The following is a 1081-nucleotide window of genomic DNA, read 5'->3' as shown; positions in this document are numbered from 1 at the left end:
TAATTTATTTTTTTATGGTGACATTGGTTAATGAAATCCAATAAGTTTCAGCTGTACACTTTAACAGTAAGGCATATATATATATTTACACTGTGTGTTTGTTGTTATATTTAAGAAATGCTAAAAGATGATGTTACTACTTCAGCTGGATTGCATTTCATGGCCTCTGTAAGAAAGAAAGCTATAGGATGTCAAGATGCAAGTACAAATACAGATCCAGGTAAAATGCTATTTATTTGTAAAAATTCATATGTTTTGCAATATTTAATATATGTAGACTTTCTCTTCAGAACTGATTTACAGGAAATTTTAAATTATGTGATATTAGTTAGTCATTTCAGCTTCTTGTCCCTAGCCCTGGTATATACTTTACACATTTTAAACTTAAAATCAAATCTTCAGTTGAATTTATGATATCTTAATTAAAACATAATAGAGATATTTGTTCAGAAATGCCATGGACTACATCTTAAATCGGTAGAAGTGTTTCAAATTCAGGTTCTCTAGTCCATTAATTGCCTTCGCTGAAATTTCATGCTTCAGATTGAGAGGCCTGGACTTTTGGCCAATAAAATTGAATAGGAAGAAGACTAGATTGGGTTTAACATGGGAAGAGTATGTGTGACTGTGTCCAAGAATAGAAGAAATAAATGTTGGGGGAGCTGTTTGGAATTTTGCCTAACAAACTTCCTCATTAATATGTGCTCTGCCCTTTGTGTTTTAGTAATTCTTTTATATATTTGGGATACAGTTTCTATTAACTATATAGAACCTTGTAAGTGACTTTTTAGACCTCTAATTTTATAATGTTTTAAAATAATATTTATTGCTATGGTTTCAAAATAATATATGATCATCGTAGAATGTTTAGATAATATAGCAAGCCACGAAGAAGATGAAATTAATAATCACACTGCTCAAGTAAAATTTTGATTTTTTTTTTCCTCTTTTGTACGTTTTACATAGTTAAATATGAGATATAGTATAGGTGTGCTCCTTGACTATCTGAACTCTCATTGTCCTGGTATTACTGCTGTCTTCCTTACGAGTTTAACCCTTCATGGGTCCCAGTGTTCATTTT

General features: G+C 30.7%; 1 protein-coding gene across 1 annotated transcript in view; it reads left to right on the top strand.

Moving 5' to 3' along the window:
- CUNH5orf42 (chromosome unknown C5orf42 homolog) overlaps positions 1 to 1081 on the top strand; it is a 100826-nt gene that overhangs the window by 65711 nt on the left and 34034 nt on the right. Inside the window, exon 37 of the mRNA XM_023524826.1 lies at positions 116 to 220. Coding sequence (XP_023380594.1) covers positions 116 to 220 — 105 coding nt within the window. The remainder of the gene's footprint in view (positions 1 to 115; positions 221 to 1081) is intronic.

The sequence above is a fragment of the Pteropus vampyrus genome, unplaced genomic scaffold (genome assembly GCF_000151845.1).
Source record: "Pteropus vampyrus isolate Shadow unplaced genomic scaffold, Pvam_2.0 Scaffold498, whole genome shotgun sequence".
Classification (NCBI taxonomy): domain Eukaryota; kingdom Metazoa; phylum Chordata; class Mammalia; order Chiroptera; family Pteropodidae; genus Pteropus; species Pteropus vampyrus.
Note: the sequence above shows the minus strand (reverse complement) of the source record. Positions and strands in the feature narration are given on the sequence as shown.